At 41.8% G+C, this 26,004-nt stretch overlaps 1 protein-coding gene across 1 annotated transcript in view; it reads left to right on the top strand.

Moving 5' to 3' along the window:
- Window positions 1-26,004, top strand: part of LOC308306254 (dynactin subunit 1-like) — a gene marked incomplete at its 5' end in the record, with an annotated part of 36,567 nt that overhangs the window by 620 nt on the left and 9,943 nt on the right. The window contains 12 exons of the mRNA XM_080751154.1: window positions 964-1,155; window positions 7,870-7,986; window positions 9,411-9,563; window positions 10,528-10,688; window positions 11,307-11,475; window positions 13,823-13,891; window positions 15,179-15,391; window positions 17,230-17,391; window positions 18,822-18,953; window positions 20,295-20,423; window positions 21,367-21,509; window positions 23,093-23,265. Coding sequence (XP_080607280.1) covers window positions 964-1,155; window positions 7,870-7,986; window positions 9,411-9,563; window positions 10,528-10,688; window positions 11,307-11,475; window positions 13,823-13,891; window positions 15,179-15,391; window positions 17,230-17,391; window positions 18,822-18,953; window positions 20,295-20,423; window positions 21,367-21,509; window positions 23,093-23,265 — 1,813 coding nt within the window. The remainder of the gene's footprint in view (window positions 1-963; window positions 1,156-7,869; window positions 7,987-9,410; window positions 9,564-10,527; window positions 10,689-11,306; window positions 11,476-13,822; window positions 13,892-15,178; window positions 15,392-17,229; window positions 17,392-18,821; window positions 18,954-20,294; window positions 20,424-21,366; window positions 21,510-23,092; window positions 23,266-26,004) is intronic.

The raw sequence follows: 26,004 nt of genomic DNA, 5'->3' as shown, positions 1-26,004 counted from the left end.
GTGATTTATGGCTATTTTTAGCCATAAAAACGGGCCCCTCCCGCTAAATTTGGCAGCCTGTTACGATCGAACGGTATGGACTATCGAAATACCCCTTGACTATGTTCATTGCATGGTTTCATAGATCACGTGTACCCATTTTTGTGTAATTTGACGAAAATATGTAGGAAAAGGAGCAAAAAGTGTGTTTTGGAGAAAATTCAAGATGGCGGAAAATCTATCCTGACGGAAATGGGCCTATATGGGGAGATGCGGCTTGACCCAAGGAATCCAGGGAAAAAATAATTTAAATTTTCCGACCTACGGTTCAAGAGTTACGAGGCAAGTGGACCATTATAGCGCCACCATGAGGCCGAGTAAAAATGCTTTTAGGGATTCATTGAGTATGCCACCCGCGACCTGTGGTTGAAATTCAGTGTTGTCGACCTTTTGTTTGTGATTTATGGCTATTGTTTACGAAACAGGCCCCTCCCGCTAACTTTGGAAACGTGTTACGAATGAACGGTATGGACAATCGTAATATCCCTTGAGTATGTTCATTGCATGGGTTCATGGATCATGTGTACCGCTTTTTGTGACATTTGAAGAAAATATGTGGGAAAAGGAGCAAAAAGTGTGTTTTGGAGAAAATTCAAGATGGCGGAAAATCTAGCCTGGCGTGGCCTATATGGGGACGTCTTGACCCAAAGAATCCACAGAACAAAGAATTTAAATGTTCCGATCTACGGTTCAAGAGTTACGGGGCAAAACGTAAAGTGGGCCGTTATAGCGCCACCATGAGGCCGAGTGATGTAATTATTTTTCTACTCATTCCTACAATCATTATGAATCTCCTCTCCGAGGTTTGAAACTGTAGCTCCTACGCCTTACAGGCGAGCCCACAATAATCACGATTATTTAAAAAAAGAATAACGATTAAACGATTATGCAATAATTGTGACAGCCCTATTTGGTTGTGAACAGGAAGCCATTAATGAGATGAACGACGAGCTGCAGGAGAACGCCAGGGAGACGGAGCTGGAGCTCAGGGAGATGCTGGACCTGGGCGCGGCGCGCGTCAGAGAGGCTGAGAAACGCGTGGAGGCCGCCCAGGAAACGGTGGCCGACTACCAACAGGCCATCCAGAAGTACCGTGAACTCACCGCTCATCTGCAGGTACTTGACAGCCAGAAACAACAAGAGGCTTAAATACATGCTTGGCCGTGGCCCAGCTGCCTCTACGGACAATCTCAGTTGACTGGGGTCATGCTCAAGCTCCCTCAGCCCTATGTTCCCTCAACCCAAAAATAGACCCTATAGCCGTTTTCCAATCCGAAGGGTTCGCACTTTGAAGTGCGCATATGAAGGGCTATGACGTCACTTGGCCGTGCCATGTGTAGGGCTTGTCCTATGAAGTGCACTCCACAGTGCCTGTGGAATGGGACAGCACTACCAAGTCCATAGCCGAGAACTTCCGGTTGCAAAAATCATTCCTCCGCCATTTTTTCCTCCGCGGTGCTTTTAAACTACGTATTTTACCTTCTTAAACGTCCAAACTTATTTTTTTGTGAGGCGGAATTAACTTTTAAGACATTTTAGGATATTTTGAACTTTTTGGGGGGTCACCTAATAATTCACAGCTAGTTTGACGTTCAAGGAGAATTGAGAACCAGCATCACTCGAACCGAGGCAGGCAGTGAGAGTCATGTCATCCGTCCAAGGCATTCGATCTTCGGCTTGGGATGAGCGTTGCATGTCCTGTTGCTTACCTGCTCTACAAGCTCACAACGCGGTGCAAAGCGACGCGTTGTGAGCTTGTAGATCTGCTGTTTTCACTAGTTTGGATCCAGGGCAAATTAATTTATTTTTTGGGTCACGTACAGGCTAAAAAGTTTGGGAAACACTGGCTATAGACCTATACATGATTGTGATATGATTTATTGTGGCTACAACTTTCAGACAACCCGTTTCAAATAGTTTTCTGTTGATTAGATATTAAAGAAACTTTGGTTTTGTCATAATTAAAGGTCTGAGGTCTGACAGTCACATAACTGTATGATGAGATTGTTCTGAAGCACAAGATCATGAAATCAAATAACAGTTTATTAACACGCTCTATTACAATTCACACTGTAACAACATGTATCTCATGATATTCATATTATGCATAATGTAAAAGCGGCTTCGGAATTAACATCATTTCAGGTCATTTATTGACAGAGAGAAATATGAAAAGCCCGACCTTCGTTTTAAACAAAATAAAATGATTCGTATATTCTGTGATATGTTTGTGGTTGAAAATGTGTTTGCCCTGCCTTTCTGTCACATCACCGTAATCTGATCATCATCATTAATAAATTAGAATTTACTCTTGCTACCTGCAAAGTGTTTGTTTCTGAAAAATCGTAGAAATGTTATGATTTATTTTCTGTCAAGAAATCCGAGCAGACATGGTTTATTTTCTAAGTGTTGAACTTCGGAAGCGCTCGTCTTCTTTTTACGCAGCGTCCCGCTGCCTCCTGCATTATGTGACATTTAGAACCAGCTGGTACACAGGACCGCTGAGTGACTTCCCACAAGCGCTTCCAAACTCCAGCACTTAGAAAAAAGAATCACCTGAAGCCAATTTATTTATAGAAAGTAGCTCCTAACATGTCTACGGTGGATTTTTCAGAAACAAACACTTTGCAGATAGCAAGAGTAAATTCTAAGCTTTCCATAGAGCCACAATATTGGTGAGTTTGAAGTCGTTTAATACAATCAGATAGCAAAAAAAACGTTTTCATGCATTGGATCCCTATGGGAGGTATTGCAACCCTAGATTCATCCGAGTATAAAAAAATCTAGTGTTGCAATTTGCGGCTAGTCAATAGCTATTATTGTTTCACGTAGCCTATTCATAACATCTGTAATTAAGGGAAATACTCTATTCCCGATTTGATGTTGCCATAGCCTAGTAGGCCTACTCTCTATCCATTTCTATTTACAGTTCATTCTGATGTTTGATTATATTCCGAATTGGTTCCTCATTTATAAGTGGACACGTTCACACGTTGTTATAGGCTATAGACCTATATTATTTTAAACAACACTCAAATACCAAACCTGATGCTCGAAGTTCTTTGCCACGGGAACTCAGTGGTAGTTAGATTGTTTATTTAATTGGAAATAACATAACGCACATATACAATACACTGGACAATCTGAATTAATAACGGTATGCTCAGTAGAATATGCAATGAATGGTATAAACTATATAGACTAACATGAGTTCGTCATGTTACTTGAAAACATTGAAAACAAAACATTCAACCAAGCATTATACAGAGGCGGTTTCTTTCATATCTAATCATATTAAGAAAACAATTTGATGGATTGCCTGTTAATTAAGCCACAACAACAAATCTGTCAGTCATGTTCCACCACCAATTCCAAGGGAGGGGAGCAGAGCCGTGGAGCCGAGAACAAGTTGCCTTCAGAGGGATTCGATGCGTAGAGCTGCCCGCCCCGAGACGAGACACTGCGGTTCTCAGATCCTTCCGACAACGCAGATCATATTTTTAAATAGGCTCTGTCATGATTAATTATGGAGTTTATACAACTAAATACTATACCTAAAACACCTTACAATTAAACTCTGTGGCACCAAACAAGAAGTTAGAGAGCTCTTTTGTGGATAAAAGTTATGCGATGGACAGCAGACACTGTTGTTTTTGTTTTGATCCGAGGTTGAATCTTGGAGGCGCGTTGCATTGTGGAGTAGTGCACATTCCAAGGGTAGGTTACCCTAGGTTAACGCAGTCTACTAAATGGGACAGCACTAGGCGCGGCCCAGTGACGTCATAGCCCTTCATATGCGCACTTCAAAGTGCGAACCCTTCGGATTGGAAAACGGCTATTGTTCCCTCAGCCCTATGTTCCCTCAGCCCAAAATAGACGGTGCCATGGCATTGGTCCGACATCTCATTGTTCCAATGTCCCATTAAAGGACCTACACCATGAATTTTCACTTTTTCTATTTTAAAACCTTTTTTTGGGGTCCCACTGGCACCTTCTATCCTCACAAAGTCCTATTTCTGTACATTGTGTCTTTCTCTGGTTTTGGGAAGACAGAGATGAAAAGCTTTCCACGGGTTCTCAGAACAGTGCTGTTCTGAGAATTGACGCATGTGACGTCACACGCGTTTCCCGTTTTTTTTTTTTTTTTTCAGTCAAAAAAAAATTTTTTTTCAATTTTTTTTTTTTTTTCAAAAATGTTTTTTTCAAAAAACTTTTTTTTTTCAAAAAACTTATTTTTCAAAAACTTTTTTTTTCAAAAAACTTTTTTTTTCAAAAAACTTTTTTTTTTCAAAAAACTTTTTTTTCAAAAAACTTATTTTTTTTCTGGAAAAACCCCACTAGATGCGCCCCTGAGCAAACAGAGGCCGTTTTGGTATTGCAGCTGGAGAGCCTCATTAGAGCTAGAACAAACAAAAAGAATGGTCAGAGAGTTTGTTGAGGGTTAAGACCTGTCTAAGACTCAATTTTGAGCATATATTTATACAAAAAATATAGTTTTAAAAGCATGGTGTAGGCCCTTTAAGGGTGTCTTACTGGGCAAGGTCGCGCCATCTGTCTTGGCCACCAGTCTTGGCCATATATGGATTCTGTTGGTGTGGTTCCCCTAACAGGACTTCATATGGGAATGCCCATATTTGGAGACCACACCGGCCACATACAATCCATTTTATGACCATATATGGACCCTGTCTGTAGAACCAGCCACACTGGTTTGACTGACTGACATGTTTAGTATATAGGTTAGACTGACATGTTGGCATTCACAGATATGGGCTTAATATTGATGACATCAGGGATCTCCATATGGGCCTAAAAGGGTTCAGTTATTGTGGTTCCCCTGAATTCACAGTGATGTCAGAGCATGATGTCAACAATAAATGATCAAACAAAGCATTACAGAGACATACAGACATATACGTACTGACAAGATGTGACGTTCTCATACTAAACTGCAACCTACGGACGCAAAAATAAACCCTATGTATGTCTGTCTGTCTGTCTGTCTGTCTGTCTGTTATAACATATTTTTAACAATATAAAGTCATGTGTTTTTGACATAGGAGGCATGGCAAAGGGCATGTCATGGCATCGCAAAAAGTACATTTAAGACATCTCAAAAAGAGTGAGTTGGTCATAGGCTAATGAAGAACTGATTCATTTGTATAAGTCACAAACAGCTGTGTAACTTCTAAACAAATGCAAATAGCACCACAAAACACTGCGCAAAAAAAACAAGGTTTATGGTTGCGTGTACTCAATGTAGATGAGATGTAATTTCAGTAAATAAATGTGTCTTAGTAAATGCCCCACGCCACGATTCTGCAGACCCCCACCTGAAAATATTTTCTGCTTGGGAAGATTTATCAAGATTTATCAAAATGTTTCAAAAATATCCAATCTACAAGCTCAAAATGGGCTGTAATGGTAACGCATTGTGAGCTTGTAGATCGGCTATTTTCAAAGAAAGTATAAAATAGTGGTAAAATTGATCCTCGTTTTCCTGTGTACCCCCTGGAACCTCCTAAAGGACCCCTGGGGGTCCCTGGAGCTCAGGGGTGGAGGTTGTGGTTTGGCTGCCAAGGAGTGTGTGTGCAAAGTTTGGCATGGATAGGGGCAACGATGGCGGAGATATGAGTAGGGCAAAAGTGTGACGTGACGTGTGACGGACAGACTGACTGACTGACGGACTGACTGACAGACTAACAGATAGCCAGTGGAGGTTTTGATAGTAACTGCGACCTGACGGTCGCTATTAGCCTTCTTTCTGTGTTAAATACAGTTATTTTAATCAGTTCTAACCAAAACGGATAATCACTTAGTTGCAACATGATGTAAGTATCCCCAGAACATTCAACAGTGCACGTATAATTTGATGTTGTGGTTACCATCAACACAGGTGTAAAGAAATATGTGTGGGCTGAGGGAACATAGGGCCTGGTTATTAGGGGACTGCCCATAAGTCTGACATCTCATTAGTCCTGCAGGATTAGGTTTAGGCATAGTTTTACTGACGTTAGGGTTATCATTCACCAGGTCAGCATTCACGGGTTAGCATTCACCAGCGTTGGCAGGTCAGCATTCACCAGGTTAGTATTCACCAGGTTAGCATTCAACAGCGTCAGCAGGTTAGCATTCACCAGGTTAGCATTCACCAGCATCGGACGAATGGGGCGCCAGAACAATGAGACGTCGGAAACAATGCCATGGGGGACTGCGATTTTTGGTCTGAGGGAACATAGGGCTGAGGGAACATAGGGTCCTATTTTGGGATGAGGGAACATAGGGCTGAGGGAACATAGGGCTGAGGGAACATAGGGCTGAGGGAACATAAGGCTGAGGGAACATAAGGCTGAGGGAACATAGGGTTGAGGGAGCTTGAGCATGGACCCAGTTAGGGATGGGTATCGAGAACCGGTTGCCCGTGGTTCGGTTCCATGGAATCGTTAGCCAACGTCCTTAACGATTCTGCTATCGATTCCTGCATATGCGCGATGACATCACACACGCATGACATCATAGGCTACAGGGGCGCTGGAACAGCCTGGAAGGGGGGGTGCTGAGGGTGTTTCCAGGGGCACTGCAAGGGGGGGTGCTTTTTTTTTATTTATTTTTTATTTTTTTTTAAGATAATTATATACACACAGAGCTATATTAAAACAATAATGTACTTGACTTTGGGGAATACACTATGTTGAAACAAGGTGTTTGATTATCACATGGTCACCTTGCCACCTCCGGTTGGAAGGGAAGTTGAATTTAAATTTTGTTTTCAAATAAATCCCACTTTGATGGCACAACAAAGTCTATTTATTTGAGAACTAGATCTGTCTGTAGGCTCATTGTTGCAAACTAACACCATTGTATATGGGGAATAAAAAACTGTAGAAAACCATTACAAAAATAATACCCGATGTTGTTGTGTGCGTGAGTGAGTGACTGTGTGTGTGCATGCGTGCTGTGTGTTGCACTGTGTGCTAAAATAACTAATAAACAGTTACTTGTTACACCGTTGTGTGGGAAATAAGCACCCAAAACAGTAATAAAAATAACCCAAAACCTCTCTAGAAAAAGAAGAAAAGGAGTGGAGGAGGTAGAAAAGACTATTGGCCACTATTTCTGACCAGCTGAGAATCGATAAGAGAATCGATAAGGAATCGAATCGATAAGCAGAACCGGAATCGGAATCGGAATCGTTAAAATCTTAACGATACCCATCGCTAGACCCAGTTGACTTTGGGTGTCTTTAGTGGTTGTAGTTCTTATGCTTCGTGAACATTTACTTTTGCTTACCTGTGAATGTTCTGTGAGAGCTCTTGATTTCTATCGAGTTATTTAGTGTTTTTTTACCTGATGAAAGAGACTCAATTATAAAGATTATGCAAATGGTATAATCTGATTCTACCGGTAATCTCAAAAGGATTTATAAACTAAACAAAAACGGGACTCCACAGTAGAAACTCGTTGTCAGAAAAGCTTGACGAGCAAGAAGACGGCTCAGAATGTCTTCCTACAGCGTGATTCAAGATTATTTGCATTAAGTCCTGAGGGACATTTGTCTTCTTGGACATGCATGCTGCTGCACAACATACAACAGGACAATAAAAAAGAAAGTATAGTGCAAACCACACAAATGCTGACATACAGTTAAAGTGCATACATTACACTACATTATAGTGCCAAACACCATACTAACAGCCTGAGTTCAGCAGAGTAACGGATAGTAGAATGAATGAATATTTGTATCTGTTCAGTTGTCTTTTCTTGTTTTTTCACTGGGACTCTGCAGTGTCTCCCTCACACCCATCATCACTTTCCATGTGGTTTGTACAGGAGGTGAACAGAGAGCTGACCAGCCAACAGGAGGCCTCTGCAGAGCTCCAGCAGCAGCCGCCGGCAGAGATGTTCGACTTCAAGATCAAGTTTGCTGAGACGAAGGCCTACGCTAAGGTCAGTCCTGATGAGAGATGAGACGAAGGCCTACGCTAAGGTCAGTCCTGATGAGAGATGGCCCAATGTGCTTGTCCTAGGGCAGGCAGTGGGCGAAAGTGACTAGGTTCATTTTCTCAAGAACTGGCCCTTTTGGAGGTACTTGGGTATTTCCGTTGTTTGAAACATAACAGATCCATCTAAAAAAAAAGGTATAATGTGTTAAAATAGATTTTCTTGAAAGTTTCATATATATTTTTTGAAACTTTCATATATTCTAGATACATTGCACATTCAGTGAATTATTTCAAAGCTTTTTTGTTAAATTTTTGAATCTTTATGGCATACAGCTAATGAATATCAAAAGTCCATATTTCAAAATATTACAATATTACACGAGACCACTCAAAACAAGGATTTATAATAGAGGAATGTCAACCTTCTGAAGTCAGAGTAGCTTGAAGTCCAGTGGGAAGTTTCTGTGGTCAGTTATGAATTGAGGTTCTATGGCATCTGCAATGCTTTTTCTTTTTTTTTTTACACAATATCCACATTTTCTGAGATGGATCTGTATATTTCTACTCCACTACATCCACTACATCTCAGAGACTTTCATGAGATGTAGTTTGTACTTTTATTGGACCATGTTTGACATGTTTAGTTACTAGTTGCTAACTTGCTATGCAGATTTTGATTATTATTATTACAAGTTGGTACTTCAGCTTTTCAATTAGGTTGAGCTGGTAGATCTTCTATTTACATTTGAAATGGGACATTATGCATTCTACTTTTTCAACGTTTAGTACATTGTGATGCCAATAATTTTGCACTTTATACTTAAGTAACCTTTTGAATTCCGGACCTTAACTTGTATTCCTGTATTGCTGCATTGATACTTTTACTTGAGTTAACCCAATTATGCGTGCTTGTAGGTCTGCTATTTTTGAAAAATTGTGAAAATTCGAATTTTGACCTGATTCTATAAGTGTCTTTTTAAGGTTTTTTGAAAAACCTCTGTTTCTATGTCAGCAATCTGGCTATAGCCATCGTCAAAGAAAAGGTCCTTTTCACTTAACTGGAGCTCAGTTAGTCTGTTCTTGAGAGACTACTATGTCAGTGGTTCTCATACCTTTTCATGTGAAGGACCCCCAAAATGATATGTATTTGGCCACGGACCTGCATCATAAAATATCTAGTTCCAGGGACCACCTGGAAGCAAAATTTGAGTTACAAACATTCGCTTTAAAATACATATATTCAAAGATTTGCACACATTTCACGACTTTTTTCAAAGATAGCAGATCTACAAGCTCGCAGTGCAGCACTCGGTGCCGCGCTGCGAGCTTGTATATCTGCTATTTTTCTATAGCTAAAGCATTCAATAATTCTAGGCCTAAATGGGTTGTTAAAATAATGTGAGTGTTTTTCCCTCCGCTGCTCCACAGGCCATTGAGATGGAGCTGAGGAAGATGGAGGTGGGCCAGGCCAACAGGCAGGTGTCTCTGCTCACCTCCTTCATGCCAGAGTCCTTCCTGAGACATGGAGGAGACCACGACTGCATCCTGGTGCTGCTGCTGCTGCCCAGGCTCATCTGCAAGGTCATTGTCTCCGCCTGCGTGCATGCGTGCGTGCGTGCGTGCGTGCGTGCGTGCGTGCGTGCGTGTGCGGCGCGCGCGCCTGTGCGTGTGTGGCTGCACACAGTCTGTTGAATCTCTGTTTCGAATTAGTTAATTATGAATGAATACATATTGTCCATGTAACCGCAGCCATCCCATCCCATCCCAGACTATACATTCTCACTTTGAAGCCACATCCGAGGGATGGTCATTGGCGGCTCTATGAAAATGATCAGTGATTGGCTAGGCTTGATCACGTGCTTCACTGCTCACACCACATTTGGTTCCCAATCAAATGATGTGACCTCCACCTCGCCACCCAGGTCACCGAATTTGACAACTACTCATGTAGTATGCGACACCTAACTCTATGGTGCACAACCACACACGCTCGCATCGCAGATACAATTCAGTTCCCTCCCGCTGGACCCACTGGAGGAGAAGCATCACTCACAGCGCATCGTAACTTTCTGCACACGCACAGGACATACAGTAGTTTACGTCATCCTCATGTGTGTATTAGGGCTGTCACAATTATTACATAATCGTCTAATCGTGATTATTTGACATTATCACAATTATTTTGTCACAATCGTCATAATCGTGAATGTTGAAAAATGTCAGAAATAGTGGAAATAGCAGATCTACAAGCTCACAACGCGTCGCATCGCGACACGTTGTGAGCTTGTAGATCGGCTATTTCCACTATCAATGCCATTTTTTAAGTAGTAAGTTGTCAAATATGTCAGTAATGTATTTGTATATTTAGGTTATGTGTCATATCTACCATTATGCAACTTCAAAGCCTAAAAGCCAAACAGAAATGTAATTATCAACGTCAAATACACAATTAAATCGTTAATAGCCACTTATTTGAGTGACAATTAATCGTCATGTAAAATGTCATATCGTGACAGCCCTAGTGTGTGTATCCTTCCATCCTCAGGCTGAGCTGATCAGCAAGCAGGCCCAGGAGAAGTTTGAGCTGAACGAGAGCTGTGCGGAGCGGACGGGACTGAAGGGGGCCGCGGGAGAGCAGCTGAGCTTCGCTGGCGGTCTGGTCTACTCTCTGTGCCTGCTGCAGGCAACGCTCCATAAATATGAACAGTATGTACTTGACTATTAAAACTGCCATTTGTTCCCTGGGGAATAACAATAATGTACCACATTCCAGTCCCAGATGTAGGGGTGGGCGATATGGAAAAATACAACATCACGATATTTTCCCAAGCTGTATCACGATACACGATTTTATCACGATTCTTTTTTCACGTTGGTTTTTATGGTTATTTTTCAAGTTACTTGACAAAAACTAGACTCTCTGGGTTCCTTTTGGGAGGTCTAAATTGAACTTTACAAGTATGTAACTCTGACAGTATACAAATGAAACCAAATGGACCCTTACGGGTCCATTTGGTTTCATTTGTATGCTGTCAGAGTTAAGTGGAGACCTTGACACTTTTGACAAGTTTGAGAACTACTGATTTAGACCGAAATGCAGGTTTAAACTGAATTCTGCAATGAATCTCTGTATTAACGATTAAACAGGATTTTTTACAAGGCTCCCTCAATTGTATCACGATATATATATAGGATACCTCTGAAAAGGCATACCGTGGAGACATTGTATCGTCTCAACGATAATTATCGTCATATCGCCCACCCCTACCCAGATGTATTACTCAATCTTTGTGTGTGTGTGTTTGTGTGCTTGCGCGTGCCCAGGGCTCTGGGCCAGTGCAGTGTGGAGGTTTATAAGAAGGTTGGCTCTCTGTACCCTGAGATGAGCGTCCATGAGCGCTCCCTGGACTTCCTGATCGACCTGCTGCACAAGGACCAGCTGGACGAGACCGTCAACGTGGAGCCTCTCACCAAGGCCATCAAATATTATCAGGTACGTACTCACTGTATATGTGTACAGGGGCGTCACAAGGGGGGAGGGGGGACTGAGTTCCTAGGGCCCAAGGTGAAGGGGCCTTAATTATGTTATACTTTAGCTATTGACAAATAGCAGATATACAAGCTCACAAGCTTTTAGATCTGCTATTTTTGAAAAGTCGTGAAAATGTGTGCAAATCTTTGAATATATGAATTTTTTAAGCAAACATTTATAACTCACATTTTGCTCCTGGGGGGGGCCTGGAACTAAATATTTTGAGATGGGGGTCCGTGGCCAAATACATATAATTTTGGAAAAGGTTTGAGCACCACTGACATAGAAACATAGGCTTTTCAAAAAAGGATTTGAAATATTCAAAATATTCAGATTTTTCAAAAATAGCAGATCTACAAGCTCGCAGCGCGGCATTCGGTGCCAGGCTGTGAGCTTGTATAACTGCTATTTTTCAATAGTTAAAGCGCAAAATAATGTGTTCCCAGTCTAAATGGGTTAAACCCCCGCAGTGAATCCTTGTACCCAGGGCCCAGAACTTGGTGCGACACCCCTGTATACAGTATATACAGTATGTAGTCGCCCACAAAGCCCTGTTACTGTAAATTAGAGACCAGGAACAGAGTGCCATGCTATGAGCTTGCATCTGCTATTTTTGAAAAATCGTGAAAATGTGTGCAAATCTTTGAATATATATATTTTTTAAGCAAACCTTTATAACTCAAAACTCTGGGGGATCCATGGAACAACATATTTTGAGATGTGGGTCCGTGGCCAAATAGGCTACATGTCATTTTGGGGATCCTTGACATGAAAAGGTTTGAGAACCACTGATTTAGAAGAAGGATTTAGAAGACATAATATTCAAATACTTGCACACATTTTCAAGATAAAAAAAGCAGATTTGCAAGCTGCTATTTCCAACCTTAAGGCTGTAAATACTATTGTTGCGACCGTCAGGGAGCAGTTTACTATGAAAACCTCCACCGTCCGTCCGTCGGTCGGTCGGTCGGTCACACGTCACACGTCACACGTCACACGTCACACCTTTGCCCTGCTCATATCTCCGCATCAGTATGACATCACACCACATGTGTACACAAACCTTTGTGTACGTTGCTGTGGCAACAGTCTGTTGTTGCTGGTTTGTTAGTGTACGTTAGCAACCACCTTAGCAACCATGGTTTTACCCTAGCAACCAACTGTTTACCCTAGCAACCAACTGTTTACCATAGCAACCATGTTTTTTTTACCCTAGCAACCAACTGTTTACCATAGCAACCAGATACGCAGAGCAGGGATCTCCATATATGGGCATAAACAGGTGACATCACACTGATGTCAGATACTCAGAGCAGGGATTTCTCCATAATATATGGGCATAAAAGGGATTCTGTTAGGGATCTCCATATATGGGCATAAAAGGGATTCTGTTAGGGATCTCCATATATGGGCATACAAGGGATTCTGTTAGGGATCTCCATATATGGGCATAAAAGGGATTCTGTTAGGGATCTCCATATATGGGCATAAAAGGGATTCTGTTAGGGATCTCCATATATGGGCATAAAAGGGATTCTGTTAGGGATCTCCATATATGGGCATAAAAGGGATTCTGTTAGGGATCTCCATATATGGGCATAAAAGGGATTCTGTTAGCTGTTAGTGATCTCCATATATGGGCATAAAAGGGATGCTGTTAGGGATCTCCATATATGGGCATAAAAGGGATTCTGTTAGGGATCTCCATATATGGGCATGAAAGGGATTCTGTTAGGGATCTCCATATATGGGCATAAAAGGGATTGTATCCCAGATGATGCCCTGTTAGGAGATCCACACTAACAGAATCCATATATGGTCCTACCGACAGCTGCTATAAGCCAACCCTGGCGATAAGGTCTGAGTCGAAGAAATGCTTCTTTCCTGGCAAGAATTGCCCCTTTATACTGTAGGGCTCGTTTGTGTATTGTATGACATCACGCCACATCATCGGCTGAGGACTGTGTGATGTCATCATATCTCCATATATGGAGACATAAGTTGCTCATGCCCAAATATGGGCTGGTGAGGTCAGACTTAGTGTGATGCGTAGGTTATCTCCATATATGGAGATTCAACTTCAATGAGTAACCATGGCAAACTGTCAACTGCCCGTATGTCTTGATAATTGGTAAAACACATTTTTTGGCCTATTTGTGGAGATAAGCGACCGTTGGTCGCTTATCTCCCGATTAGGGAGTCTTACTGGTTACTATTGTTATTGTTGATGTATTATCGTGCTTATTGTAAGTCGCTCTGGATAAGAGCGTCTGCTAAACGCCTAAATTGTAAATGGTTTCTGTTTTAGCACCTGTACAGCATCCACCTGGTGGACCAGAATGAGGATTGCACCATGCAGCTGGCAGACCACATCAGAGTGAGTCCTCATGTTACTACAGTTCATAAGTACAGGAAATACTTTTCCTGAGAAATGGGTTTATTCATGCCCAACGATGGAATAGACACAAGTTTTCACGTGGGTCTATCGGAAAGGAGAGAGAAAAATCACACCCAGTGTGAAGTGAGCGGTGTCATTTATTGCGACCGTCAGGTCGCAGTTACTGTCACCTCGACCAGGTGTCCGTCACTCTGTCACTCTGTCAGTCTGTCAGTCTGTCACACGTCACACGTCACACTTTTGCCCTGCTCATATCTCCGCAACCGTTGCTCCGATCCATGCCAAATTTTGCACACACACTCCTTGCCTGCCAAACCACAACCTACACCCATCAATTCTCATGGCCCTCTTCTAGCGCCACCATGAGGCCGATTCTTGCAAAACACATTTTTGGACACTGCTCCTACAATTTTTGCCCTAAAATCACGCACATCGGTACATAGTATGTCTACACTCATCTCATCAACATGGATCTGTCCCATTTAGCGCCACCTTCAGGCCGATTTTTTAAAACACATTTTTGGACACTACTCCTACAGATTTTGCCCTAAAATCACGCAAATCGGTACACACTTGTTCTACACTCATGTCATCAACATGGATCTGTCCCATTTAGCGCCACCTTCAGGCCGATTTTTTTAAACACCTTTTTGGACACTACTCCTACAGATTTTGCCCTAAAATCACGCAAATCGCTACACAGTATGTCTACACCCATGTCATCAACATGGATCTGTCCCACATAGCGCCATCAGGCCCATTTTTTCAAACACATTTTTGGACACTGCTCCTACAGATTTTGCCCTAAAATCACGCAAATCGGTACACAGTATGTCTACACTCATCTCATCAACATGGATCTGTCCCATATAGCGCCACCATCAGGCCAATCTTTTCAAACACATTTTTGGACACTGCTCCTACAGATTTTGCCCTAAAATCACGGTGCGACCTGACGGTCGCTTATCTCCCGATTAGGGAGTCTTACTGGTGAGTTAATTTCATTAAGCGTCCAGCGAAGCTTGTCCAATGTGATCTCACCCTGGGCGCCGTACAACAAACTTTGGGCGCTTTGTGTAAAGATGTAGGTCAGATGTAGGCTGCGCCCCACCGCGTAAGAACATTCTTACCACTGTTTGCAGCTGTACCTCCTCCATGCTGTTGACAAAGCTTTCTATAGGTGACGGTGTAACCACCGCTCAAAAAGAGGTTTAGTTCTACTGAGGCTCAGCAGTATTTCCCCCCTTGTCCCCCCCCCTGGTGCAGTTTACCCAGAGTGCCCTGGACTGCATGGCGGTGGAGGTGGTGCGCCTGCGGGCCTTCCTGCACACGGGCCAGGAGAAGGCGGACCTGGCGGTCCTGCTGAAGGACCTGGAGACGTCCTGCAGTGACATCAGACAGTTCTGTAAGAAGATCCGCCGCCGCATGCCCGGGACGGACGTGCCGGGCATCCCAGCGGCGCTCAGCTTCGGACCGCAGGTACAAGTGTATCCACCGCCCACATGTCTTCTCCCTTCCCCTCCTCCGGCCAGCGGCCATCGCCACGCCTGGCTAAGGCTTCGTTGTGGTGGACATTTCTGTAAAGATTCTATTAAATGAATAGACAAACACAACAAGAGCTAGCCCTAAATGACCATTACAGGTCTGTAACTCTGAGAGTACAAGTTTAGAATTCCAGAGTTTTACTTTGTAACAGAGTGATTCTACATTGCAGCATTGATGCTTTGCTTTCACCTAATACAAAACATAACCACTTCAATCCTATATTCTGTACTTTTCTGCCGTTTGAAAATAGCAGGTCTACAAGCGCTTGGAGACCTGCTATTTTCAAATGATTTCTATACATTTGAAAACATTCTGCGTAATGAGTGGTTCTTTAAGTAAAAAAAACACTGATTTAATGACATCATAAATTCAGATCCTCCCCCTTTTACCATACACCCAACACAGTGGGTGTGGCTAACTTCAACTGGGTCACCACCCACCTGACAACCAGGCATACTTAATGAACTGGTGGGTGTGGCCACATAAAAAACACATTTTAACACTTTCTGTACTTTTTTTTTTAAAAGAATCTTCCTCCTAGTATTATCATAATACCCGATCATCATGTTTTAGGGGGGGAAAAGATCATGGCACTTCATCTTTAACCCATTTAGACCTAGAATTATTGAATGCTTTTACTATTGAAAAATAGCAGATATATTATATACAAGCTCACTGTGTGGCACCGAGTGCCGAGCTGCGAGCTTGTAGATTTTTTTTTTATGTTTTTATTTTTTTTATTTGAATATATCTTTTTAAAAACATTTTTAACTCAAATATTTGCTTCTGGGTGGTCCCTGGAACAGCATATTTTGAGATGGGGGTCCACGGCCAAATAAATGTAACTTTGGGGGTCCTTGACATAAACAAGTTTGAGAACCACTGATTTGGAAGATAGGATTTAGAAGACATTTATACAATCCGGTCAAAAATATTCAAAGACTTGCACAAAATGTTCAAGATTTTTCAAAAATGCCAGATCTACAAGCTCACAGCGAGGCACTCGGTGCCGCGCTGTGAGCTTGTATATCTGCTATTCTTTAATAGTTAAAGCCTAAAATAATGGTTGAAGTTAAAATCCAAAGTGACACAGATTTGCGTTCAGGCCTAAATGGCTTTTAACCCATTCAAAACGGGTACACATTATTGTGTATTATTATTTTATGCTTTAACTATTGAAAAATAGCAGATATACAAGCTCACAGCGTGGCACTCGGGTCCGCGCTGCGAGCTTGTAGATCTGCTATTCTTTTTTTATCGTGAAAATTAGAATTTTGACCCGATTCTATAAGTGTCTTTTGAATCCTTCTAAGGTTTTTTGAAAAACCCTATGTTTCTATGTCAGCAATCTGGCCTGCCATCGTCAAAGAAAAGGTCCTTTTCACTTAACTGGAGCTCAGTTAGTCTGTTCTTGAGAGACTACTATGTCAGTGGTGCTCAAACCTTTTCATGTGAAGGACCCCCAAAATGATATTTATTTGGCCACGGACCCCCATCTGAAAATATCTAGTTCCAGGGACCACCCAGAAGCAACATTTGACTTACAAACGTTCCCTTTGAAAATACATATATTCAAAGATTTGCACACATTCTCACGGCTCTTTTAAAAATAGCAGATCTACAAGCTCGCAGCGCGGCACTCGGTGCCGCGCTGTGAGCTTGTATATCTGCTATTTTTCACTGGTTAAAGCATTCAATAATTCTAGGCCCTAAATGGGTTAAGTAAAAGCTGTGAGTACCTTTCCCACCACGGTCCATGTGTCTCCCCCCAGGTGTCGGACACGCTGTCGGACTGCAGGAAGCACCTGACCTGGGTGGTGGCGGTGCTCCAGGAGGTGGCGGCCGCCGGGGCCCAGATGATCGCTCCGCTCAGCGAGCACGAGGGCCTCTCCGCCCTCAAGCTGGAGGACGTGGCCTTCAAGGCCGGAGAACAGGTCAGGATCTCTGCTGAAAGCTATCTGCACATGTTCCATCAGGGTTTCCCACGGTCATGAAATTCATGGAAATATTTTTGAAATCAGACAAATATTTTTTTCCAGTACTGGAAAGGTTTTGGAATCGATAAAGGGTCCTGGAAGGTCCTGGAAAAAATAGCTATGCATTGTCTTTGGTTATTGATTTTGTTAATAACTCTGAAATGACAAATTAAACATTGGCCAAATTGTCATATATTAGAGGCAGAAAGTGTGAAAATAGCAGATCTACATGCTCACAACGCCTCGCGTTGCGAGGCGTTGTGAGCATGTGGATCTGCTATTTTCACAATAGAACCGTGTTATACAAAATTCCTCAACTCTTAGTGCTCGTCAGGGTCCCGGGGTCCCCAGTTCAAATATGATTATTTTGGGCATTGAGCATTGCGCATAGGCGACTTGTTATTGAGTTGAATTATTGTTATATAGTCCTGGAAATTGGGTTAAATATTCTGGAAAAGTTTTGGAAATGAAATGAATCGTCCAATGTCTCTGTCAGTGGCCATATCTAAGGGCCGTAATGTACTATTGTCATATTGTATTGTTATTGTATATACAGTATAACAGCTCATCTGCACTGCCGGCGACACAATGTCGCGGGAAATACTTTTGGAGCTTCGGCCGTTGCGTTGCGACGTAACTTGAACCACTCGCAGGCAGTGCAGTTGTGGAAAGTAACAGAGTAAATTTACTTGAGTACAGATTCTTAGGATCTGTAGGCCTACTTTACTTGAGTATTACATTGTTCTGATACTTATTACTCTTGCTTGAGTAACATTTTGACTGAGCTACTTTTACTAGTAGTACATTTTGACCAGGAGTATCTCTACTCTCAACTCTCAAGTACTGGGGTCGAGTACTTCGTCCATTTCTAGCAGGCAATGTTTAGTGCTGCCTCAAGGGAGACACTTCCCTATGATCTCGACCAATAAAAAGTGTTTGGGGGCGGGACGTCGCTGCGAAACCTCGCTCAAATAGAAACTCTGCGAGCTCAAATAGGAGGGGTGGACGACGTCGCGGCACAACATGCTGTCGTTCGTGGTACATCAGGACGGTCTCATTGAAACAAATGTATTTTAATGAGATTTCATTGCTCCCGTCGTGTCGAGGGCAGTGCGGATATGCTCTATCCCTGTATTTTGTATTCCTCCTCCTAATCCCTCAGTCACAATACTGGATTGAGTGCAACTAGGGCTGCAACCATCCATATGTTCTAAGCGATTACTTTTTGGATTGATCGTTATAATCAATTCAATCGATTAGTTCAATTAACTGTTGTTGCACCCCAAATTGCAACCGATAGATGCATGTCATCATGTACTGTTTAGCATGTTCCACTGTTCTTCTGTATCTTGTCAAATTTTTTATGTGCATTCCTTTATGTGTGCCAGATCTATGGGACGCCGGGCACCAACCCCTACGAGTGCCTGCGACAGTCCTGTGGCATCGTCATCGCAACCATGAACAAGATGGCCACTGCCATGCAAGAGGGGGAGTATGACTCTGAGAAGCCTCAGAACCAAGTAATGTTAACACTTACTGAATATTCACTACATATATATTCACCAGGGTACTATTGAGGTAGAAGATGTACCCATTTCATTTAGACCGGGAACCTCTACCTATACTGTACAAAACTATACCTTTCAAGAATCCAGCAACCCCTTTTGGTGTTGTTGTTGCTTTGTACAGTATATAGCAACATCCATTTTTGGTCATTTGTTAATACATATTTGAAGTTTTTCTGAAAACTTAGGTCAGGATTTATAGTTAGGGTAAAGTTTCAGTTTCAGTGTTCATGTAGGTGACAGGCGGGGGCCTTCCTCCAATCATGATCAAGTGGGAGGCAGGCCTTGGTGCGCGTAAGGCCTGCCCCCACTCGACCATGATTGGAGGAAAACTTGTCATCCAACAGTTTTGAAACTGCTTTTTTCTCCTCACAGGAGATAAGGCTGAAGCCCAAACATGGACCAAACACTCTATAGTAACTATAGTACTCTCAGAACATAGAGCCATTTTGTAATTATTTGAATTAAATGAAATCACTTACCCTACCTTTAAAATCATCCTCAGGTCTAAATGGGTTACAATGGTTGTATTGAAAAAATACATACAGCAGGGTTCCCCAAATAGTTTTCCCCAAGGTCCGATTTATGTCTAGGGTACCAAGCCGAGGGCCACAACATTGCAGGGGGCGACGGTGGCTTTTCCACTACTCCAGCGACAGTTCAGATATTGTCACTCTAATGCAGAAACCTTGTATCTCCAAGTTTCAAATGTGTACGTTTTTTGGTAAAGCAAAGCCCTGCTTCATCATACAAGATCATCGCACAAAACTAGTGAAAACAGCAGATCTACAAGCACACAACGCCTTGCGATGCGAGGCGCTGTGTGCGTGTAGATCGGCTGTTTTCACTAGTTTAGTAAATCTTTTAGATGATAAATACAAAACGAAAGGTTTTGGACATACAAGGTTTCCACCCGATAACGACGATATACTAGTGTTGTTGCTGCTCTTATACCACCATTATTACTGGGGTTGGTGGGGGCCAGACAGTAGCCCGCCGCGGGCCGCAAATGGCCCGCGGGCTGCCTATTGGGGAACCCTGCCATACAGTGTGTTTGTTCACTTTTACAGTATGTTTTAGGCATTCCGTTGAGTCAAGAATCCAAGGTCACTACCAAATAATATGCAGTTATTGTCAAAGTTAAAAGCAAACAGTGCCGTGACTACCTTAATGCTCTAACACACACTGTGTTCAACGTGGCTTCCCCTCAAGTTTTGCGTCATCTAATTACTCTATTAGGTCTTGTTTTTCACCCCAGTTTTAGACGTTGTTGTTGTTGTTTTTGCCATTTCCCAGAACCCTCCACCAGTGGAGCTGCGTGCAGCCGCTCTGAGAGCAGAGATCACTGATGCAGAGGGTCTGGGTATGAAGCTGGAGGACAGGGAGACCGTCATTAAGGAGCTGAAGAAGTCACTGAAGATCAAGGTACTGTGGGGACAGTCTGTGGTTACAAATGAAGATCAATTACTGTGGGGACAGTCTGTGGTTACAACTGAATGACCAATAGCTTAAAGGGGAGAACCACCCATTTTCAACATTGAACTATGTCATTAATATACCTTTGCACTTTGCAAGCCAAACCCCACAATCAATCCTCCAGTTCTAGGATGGATGCAACCCAGACACCACACATATGAGTACAGAACTGTAGAACTTCTTATGACATACATTTTCCCCCCTTTTTTAAGTTGTTTCCTGACGTCAATTACTGACGTCAATTTCAGCTTCAGCCTATTCCTTTTGATCACCTGTAACAATGATTATGTAAATGTATGACCTGTATGAAAATATGTGATGATTAAAATTAACTAAACTAAACTAAACTAAATTACAAATATATATATATATATATATATATATATATATATATATATATATATATATATAAACTTTCAACATTCAGTGTTTTTTTCTGTAATCTGTATTTTCTTTTTTGAATAATTTGACTCAGGAAAGTGAGTTCATTGGACAAACACAATTTTTACCATTTACCATTTACGACTTTGGTTGTTACGTTTCAAAAGAGGCGACGATTAACGGGAAAGGTCGACACATACAGGAATTGCTAGTCAAAATGCAACAGTACAAAAAAAAAAAAAAAAAAGCTTTAACATTTTAATTTTAATACACGTTTTAAGGACCAGTACAAAAACTGTTATGATTGGTATAAACATCATGTCATAATTAGCCAGTAGCTATGCCCCTCCCCTAAAAGCTTTTGTCCAATGCTAGCTTAGCAACTGGCAGGAAGTTATTCTAAGCTAGCATTGGACAAAAGCTTTTTGGGAGGGGCATAGCTACTGGCTAATTGCTTTAAGAGTGGTTTAAAAAGGACGTGTATGGAGGTGATTTTGGGTGTGTTTTCCAGGGGGAGGAGCTGAGCGAGGCCAGCGTGCGCCTCAGTCTGCTGGAGAAGAAGCTGGACAGCTCATCCAGAGACGCAGATGAACGCGTGGAGAAGATCCAGACGAGGCTGGATGAGACCCAGACTCTGCTCAAGAAGAAAGAGAAGTAGGATTGTTTCTCAAAAACACGCATTTGCATGTGAGCTGTAGTAATTAGGGGTGTAACGATTTTAACAGCGATACGATATGCGCCACGATACCGATACGTGGTTAACGATATGATACATGGACGATATTGGTTACGGTAATTCATGGCGATACGATATGATTTGATTCAATGATTTAAAATCGATATAGTAACTATTTAGCAAAGAAATTAAAACGTGTAACTATATTATTATGGAAGTAAACGCTGTGATTATCTAGCAAATACATGGACATTATATTTCAACACATATGGACAAACCCAGCTTGACATGAACACAGAGATTACACACATATATTGATAGACCAAGAGTAGCTATATGGAATGGAAAAGTATTTAGACCTCTCTTTTTCATTTCCATTTTTAAAATTGCTAAATACAAGGCACAAATACTTAGTTTCCATACAATCAATTATTTGCATTGCAAAACGATCCGATACCGATTACCGCATTTTAAAACAATACGATATGATAAAAAGCCAAAACGGTACGATATTTTTGCATTTGCAAATAATATAGTAGATTATTGCAATTTAAAATCGATTTTTCGATTCAGTTACTATATCGTTACACCTCTAGTAGTAAAAGTAACACCCTCACATTATAGGCTCATGCAAGCCCTTTAGTCTCAATATGCACACTCATAAATGACTGATTCTCAAATATGAATCCATAAATGCAACCGTAAATGCAACACTTAATACTTCAATAAGCCAATCTACATCGACACGTTAAATATTATTACTACTATAATCATCCCCTCCCCTTTTACCATTCACCCAACACTGTGGGTGTGGATAACTTCACCCACCATGACAACCAGGCATACTTAATGAACTGGTGGGTGTGGCCACCTAATTTTAACTCTTTCTGTACACTTTTTGGGAAAAAAAGTGTACAGTGGCACTTCATCTTTAAAGGACAACTTTAGTTTTTTACAACAAGGGTTCATATTTTAGATTGTAATTAAAGGATATAAAAGATGAGTATTACAATTATTTCATTTACTTCTTTCTATTGTTTTAGAAATTCTTATTTCAGTGGTTGGGGGCATGCGTACAAGTGGCTAAATATGTCATTTTACACAGAATAAGCCCATTCCCAAGATACAACGCAACCTTTCATGGTTGGATGTGTTACTGTAAATATCAATAAAGAAACTGCTGGCTTATTGTGTCTAAAAATACATATTTAGCCACTTGTACGCATGCCCCCATGCGTACGCATGCCCCACATTTTACACAGTAAACACGATAAAACAATAGAACGAAGCAAATGAAAACATTTTAACACTCACTTTTTCTTTTCTCTTATTACAATCTAAAATATGAACCCTTGTTGTAAAAAAACAAAGTTGTCCTTTAAGTCAGTAACTAATAGGTGCTCTGCCACTGATCTGATGTAAAACGCTATGAATTAAATAAAGTCGTTCTTGCCACAATGCCACTGATGGAAGTGATTCAGCATTTTGGAGGTTTCTTTTTTCCCTGTAATGTTTATTACCAGTCTGTTCCATAACAGCATCTTTTTTTCTTTTTCTTCAGGGAGTTTGAGGAAACCATGGATGCTCTGCAGGCCGACATCGACCAGCTGGAATCGGAGAAGGCGGAGCTGAAGCTGCGCATCAACAGCCAATCAAAGATGAGCATGGACGGGCTGAGAGGGACGTCCCCATCGGGCATAGCTTCCATTGTCACAGGGATGTCGGGAGGAGAGGGTACGGAACGCAATCTGACGTTCGTCGTATCGTCTTCGTTTGGAACACACAGTACACAACTATACTTTAAACCATTAAGCCATGGAGTTATTTTGTACTTTATTAGCTATTTAAAAATAGCAGATGCAATATTTTTGAAAAGACGTGAAAATGTGTGCAATTCTTTGAATATATGCATTGTTAAAGCGAACATTTGAACATTTGGCTTCTGGGGTCCCTGGAACTCAGTATTTTGAGATGGGGGTCTGTGGCCAAATACGTATCATTTTGGGGGTCCTTGACATGAAAAGGTTTGAGGATCACTGTTATAGAAACATCACTGCTATAGTTTTTTTTTTTTTTAAACTTTAGAACAGAATCGGGTCAAATTATTCAAAGACTTGTAAAAATTGTCACGATTTTCCAAAAATAGCAGAGCTCGCAGCGCTGTGAGCTTGTAGATCTGCTATTTCTTTTTTTATAGTTAAAGCATAAAATAATGCATAATAATGTGTTCCCGGTATTAATGGGTTAAACTAACTTTATTCGTTTTGTGGTGAAAGATGAAGTCAGACCGAGGTGCTGATTGAACCCCTATAGGTGGCCCTGACACTCGCTGATTCCCTCTGTTTCTCCTCTTTGTGTCTCTATATCTCCTCCTTCCTTTCCTCTCTGTCTCTGCACCCCCTTATAACTCACAGAAGAACAAAAAGGTACCTGCACACTGAAGTCATACACTGGCTTCAGTCTTCTGCATGCTGTCGTTGTTAAAGGACAACTTTGTTTTTTCATGAACAAGTGTTCATATTTTAGGGTTAAAATGTTTTCTTTTACTTCTTTCTATAGCTTTAGCCATTTTAAAGGGGAAGACCACCCATTTTCAATATTGAACTATGTCATTAATATACCTTAGAGGAGTTGTGTGGAAGAAGAAAAAAAGTTCCCCCCCCCCCCTTCTGTGTTGCCTAGAACTGGAGGATTGGTTTTGGGGTTTGTATTGTAAATTACAACTTGATGACATCACACATTGTAATTTACAATACAAACCCCAAAATCAATCCTCCAGTTCTAGGCAAGACAGAAGGGGGGGGGGGGGGGGGGGGAACTTCTTTTCTACTTCCACACAACTCCTCTAAGGTATATTAATGACATAGTTCAACATTGAAAATGGGTGGTCTTCCCCTTTAATGACTTTGATTTCAGTGGTTGGGGGCATGCATGCAAGTGGCTAAATATGTCTTTTTAGACACAATAAGCCGGCAATTTCTTTATTACAATTTACTGTAGCTCCCATAAGTCACATCTGCTCATGAATGATTGTGGTGCATCTTCTTGGGAATGGGCTTATTGTGTTTAAAAAGACATATTTAGCCACTTGCATGCATGCCCACAACCGCTGAAATCAAAGTAATGAAAATCGCTAAAACGATGGAAAAGCTGTAAATGAAAACATTTCAACACTAATTGTTTCTTTTCTCTTACTACAATCTAAAATATGAACCCTTGTTGTAAAAAAAAACAAAGTTGTCCTTTAAATACCTCAAACACCAACCAGTGTGTTTTGTTCTTGCATGCTTTGACCCAAAGATTCTCAACTCTTAATTCTTAGATGTACACTTGGATTTCACTGGAAGAAACTCATGTCAGCGCAGAATGTTTTTGCATGGGGGGCACGGTGGCCTTCTAGCTGGGATGCAACATCGCTAGCAACTAGCACTTTTTCTCACAGCAAGAAGTAGGGACGTGCTGGGCCCCTGATTCAGCCCGGGAAAAAGAGTTGGAGAGGCCCTCATTGCGTGCTATAGAGAGAGATCTCTCTCTATAGCACTGCTGCTACTCAAAGATTTGCCATTTCAGATCATGACAAGTGACAAGCCAGTGGGCCAATTACTGTACATGAGTTATATTTCGTCGTTGTCGGGTGGAAACCTTGTATGTCCAAAACCGTTTGTTTTGTATTTATCATTTTAAAAATGATTTAAACTAGTGAAAACAGCCGATCTACAAGCACACAACGCCTCGCTGTGCGAGGCGTTGTGTGCTTGTAGATCTGCTGTTTTCACTACTTTTGTGCAACGGCCTTATATGATGAAGCAGAGCTTTGTTTTGCGAAACAATGTATACATTTGAAACTTGGAGATACGAGGTTTCTGCCCGACAGTGACGAGTTACTTTGTTGGCCGCCCAGCCCCCAAAATGGAACGAAGGCCGACATTTTATTTTTAATTTTTTCCTAATGGCCGGCCTGGACCGGCCGGGAATGAACCGGTGTTCGGGAGTTGTCCCGCTTTTCCCAATGGCCAGCACGTCCCTGGCAAGAAGGTCCTGGGTTTGATTCCCGCTGTGGGCGCTGGGGGGGGCGTGTTCTCTCCTCCACGTCATCAGTGCCCATACCCTATAGGTGGGGTTGGCAAAAGGGCCTCTCTGTGTGAAGTTTGCATGTTCTCCCCGTGTCTGTCCCCTAGGCCAGGGGCTTTCAATCTTCTTTGACTCAGGGCACCCCTGTAAATTACTTTTTCATCCACGGCACCCCTGAGTTACACTGTTCATTTTTAGAATCTTACATCCTATTGGAGAAATATCAGTTTCCATCAGAACTGACAATTCTGGGGGGAAGGTTCACCAAAAATAGCCGATCTACAAGCTTGTAGATCGGCTATTTTTGGTGAAGAGTTGTCGTACTGCAGATGGAAAAAGAACTCATCAAGTAGAGTGCAAGCCTGTTTTCCTAAGCATAGTGAAGTGATATTGACGTAGTGA

This window comes from Nannobrachium achirus, assembly GCF_963921795.1.
Source record: "Nannobrachium achirus genome assembly, chromosome: 20".
Classification (NCBI taxonomy): domain Eukaryota; kingdom Metazoa; phylum Chordata; class Actinopteri; order Myctophiformes; family Myctophidae; genus Nannobrachium; species Nannobrachium achirus.
This window is presented reverse-complemented; position numbering and strand designations above follow the sequence as displayed.